Source organism: Phaethon lepturus, unplaced genomic scaffold (assembly GCF_000687285.1).
Source record: "Phaethon lepturus isolate BGI_N335 unplaced genomic scaffold, ASM68728v1 scaffold5719, whole genome shotgun sequence".
NCBI classification, from domain to species: domain Eukaryota; kingdom Metazoa; phylum Chordata; class Aves; order Phaethontiformes; family Phaethontidae; genus Phaethon; species Phaethon lepturus.
In genome coordinates, this window is record NW_010564057.1 from 5,227 (window position 1) to 8,212 (window position 2,986).

General features: G+C 49.3%; 1 protein-coding gene across 1 annotated transcript in view; it reads left to right on the plus strand.

Annotated features, from left to right (window-relative positions):
* Positions 1 to 1,220: 1,220 nt before the first annotated feature.
* CD40LG (CD40 ligand) overlaps positions 1,221 to 2,986 on the plus strand; it is a 6,586-nt gene continuing 4,820 nt past the window's right edge. The window contains exon 1 of the mRNA XM_010294733.1: positions 1,221 to 1,430. Coding sequence (XP_010293035.1) covers positions 1,275 to 1,430 — 156 coding nt within the window. The 5' untranslated portion in view covers positions 1,221 to 1,274. The remainder of the gene's footprint in view (positions 1,431 to 2,986) is intronic.

Consider the following 2,986-nt stretch of genomic DNA (forward strand, 5'->3'; position numbering starts at 1 on the left):
GCCCCGCTGCTTCTAGCAGGATCGGACCCGTTATTTGCTGCATGCACATCTGATAAGAGCATTGCCTTTAGCATGCTGCTTTCAAAACAACTTTACATGGTGGCTTGATGACTGTCTTCAAACCAGCGCGCCAGCCCTCCTCGCAGTACAGCCTTGCAGCCCTCCTCCTCTGCACCCCCACAGAAACCCAGATTTATCCTCTTTACACGGAGAAAAGGAGGCCTGTCCCCTGTTGCAAGCAGTGAGGACCCCTCCGCGTTGACCCTAAATTATGGTATATCAGTGGTGCGTGGCCACACAAGGGTTGGACGCCTGCAGGGCTTGGGTGCAGGACCTTGCCTCCCTGCTGCTGGCTCGAGAGGTGTGGGGACATGGAGGGGACATGACTTGCTCAGGAGGTGATGCTGGGAGGTCAGCAGCTGGCAGGAGTGCCCAGCATCCCCAACAGCCCTTTTCATGCCCAGATACATAGATATAGGTAACATGGGTAAGCGGGGACAGGGTCTAAGCCGGCTTGTGCCCTTGGGTGCAGGGTAAGAACCTCACTGGCATACCGAGAAAGCTGCTTGAAACTTGTCTCTCCAAAGTGATGGCCAAGCATCGAGACCCAAAGTCCTGCTGTCTGTCAAGGAGCATGAAAGCTGTGCCCACAGGTGGGTTGCAATGCCCATGGAAATGGTCCTTTCTCCAACAGCAACCTGCCTACACAGGCAGAGACTGCACCCATGGAGAGCACAAGGGAAGGCCAGAAACCAGGACAACCTGCCTGCCTCAGTGAAGCATCTTGACTGCAAAATCATCCTTCTCATGAAGGAAATGGAGAGAAAAAGGCCTTTCTTCCCCTTTTGAGAAACAACCGACTTTCCAGGTGCTTCCTAGCCCCTGGAAGCCCACACTGAAGTTCAGCAGCTCTGCCCAGGGATTCACGGTCTTCATTTCTTTGAAGACAGTTTGCCATGAAACATCCATCCACAGCAGGAAAAAAACACTGGGGCATGGTCTAGACTGTTTTGAGGGCAAATATGAATACATGGAATAAGAACTTCTCTCTGCTTCTGGTAGAACGGTAGGAAAAAGCATGGAAGTGCACCAGAGAAGAAACTTTTTTTGTTGTGGGAGACGGTACTGAACAAACCTACCCACTACGAAAAGTTTTTTCCAGGAAGTGTAGGTTGCTGCAACCTGTATCCCCTGAGCAGCGGGTGCTCACACAACAGTTCTCATGCTACTTGCAAGCAGTGCATTTGAAGGAGCCTCATCAACGTGCACAGAGAATGAACGAACCCTACAGCCCTGCAACACCCCGACCCATCAGCAGCACCTCACCCAGCACCATGAAAATGTTCATGGGCTTCCTCGCTGTATTTATTGTAGCACAGACAATTGGGACCGTACTCTTCTGTTTGTATCTTCACATGAAGATGGATAAGGTAAGTGGGGAAGTAAGATTGTCTCTGCCGGATTGCTAACGTGATTTGCCTTCAGCCATGGCGAGATGTGCTCACCAAAAGGAAGAACATGGTAGAAGATGATGCTGGCCACTGGATGGACAGGGGAGTGGCATTTATTACACCCATGTTCTCATTTCTGCTTTAATTTGCCGCGAAGATGTACACTGAGGAAGCGATCTGTTCCCTTTATTAACAGAATGAGAATGGATCAATCAAGAAGAGCCGTTAATAGCAAACCTGGCAGCCGATGGCCAACCCAGGGAGAAGACAGTGTGGCTTAAGCACACAAGTGGCTATTTTAGGTTTGTTGGTTGTTTTTCTGGTGCTGTAGCACTTGGCAGCACTGTGACAGCAATCGTGAGGATGGGGGGGCCAGAAATGAATTTTTTTTTACTGTTTGCATGTGTGAATTTTACCAACATCTCACTTCAGATGCTGTCTTTCTGCTTTGGGAAGAAAAGAGCAGATCTTAGTACTTTTTTTTGAAGAGGCACAGTATCAGTGATCCTGCCCCATGCTTGGCACAATACTTCCCCAACAATTAAAAACTGAAAAGCTGGTTTTGAGGATGCCATGACTGCAGCCACACCTCATGATGCTTAAAATCACCGATCTAAAGCTACTTTCCTCCAAACCAGAAAAGACTACCAGATAAAGAAATAAAATGGGTCTAAAACCCAGAATGAATTCTCCTTACCAGATACAATGATAAGATCGTCATTACTGATTTTTAAACACGTTGTCTTAACTTAAATTTCAATTTAGGTGGGTGTCTTCTGATCTCCAAGGGTGGAGGGCAATCCTGAGCTAGAGGGGCTTAAAAGTCAAGGGGATGGAAGGGGACTTCTTGCTGCATGGGGATTGCAGCCTGTGGCGAGGGAGTGAGTGAAGGGTCCCCAGCAGAATGAAACGTGGCTGCACGGGGCCGTGGCAGAGGATCAGAGGCAGCCGAAGCGCAGGCACGGGTGGCAGGAGGGTTTCAGCTGCCTTCAGAGCTCGCGGCTGGGCTTCACACCCGACCCTCTGCATCCCGGCGCTGCCTGCACTGAGCGCTCTGCCAGGCTGTGTGTCCTCACGTCCGTCTGCATTCCTCTTCACTGTTTAGCTGAATGTTAGGTTTCTACAAAAAGCAGGTGTAATTTCAAAAATCAGTATTTTTTATATATATATATTTATTCTTGTTTTGGCTTTCTGATTTTACTTTTAATGATTTGAAGCTCTTGGCAGAATTCAGCCCCAACCCGCAAGTCGCCCTGGTCTCTTGGCAGCTCTTTCAGTCAATAAGCTAGCCAAAAAAATTAAAAGCCACCCTGCATGGGCAGGGCAGCAGCAAGCCCCGAGCCACTCGCTGAGATTTCTGTGCTGCTGTCTGTAAATGCAGGCGGGGGGGTATTTGCCACCTGCCTTTTGGAAAAGTCAGAGTAGGAAATTTAAATTCGTTATCAAGGTGATATAGAAAATAGGATCCTGAGCAATCCTCCGCTCATCCAGCACTACCAACCAGGGTCAGCCCGGCGGGTGCAACTGCCGGCGGC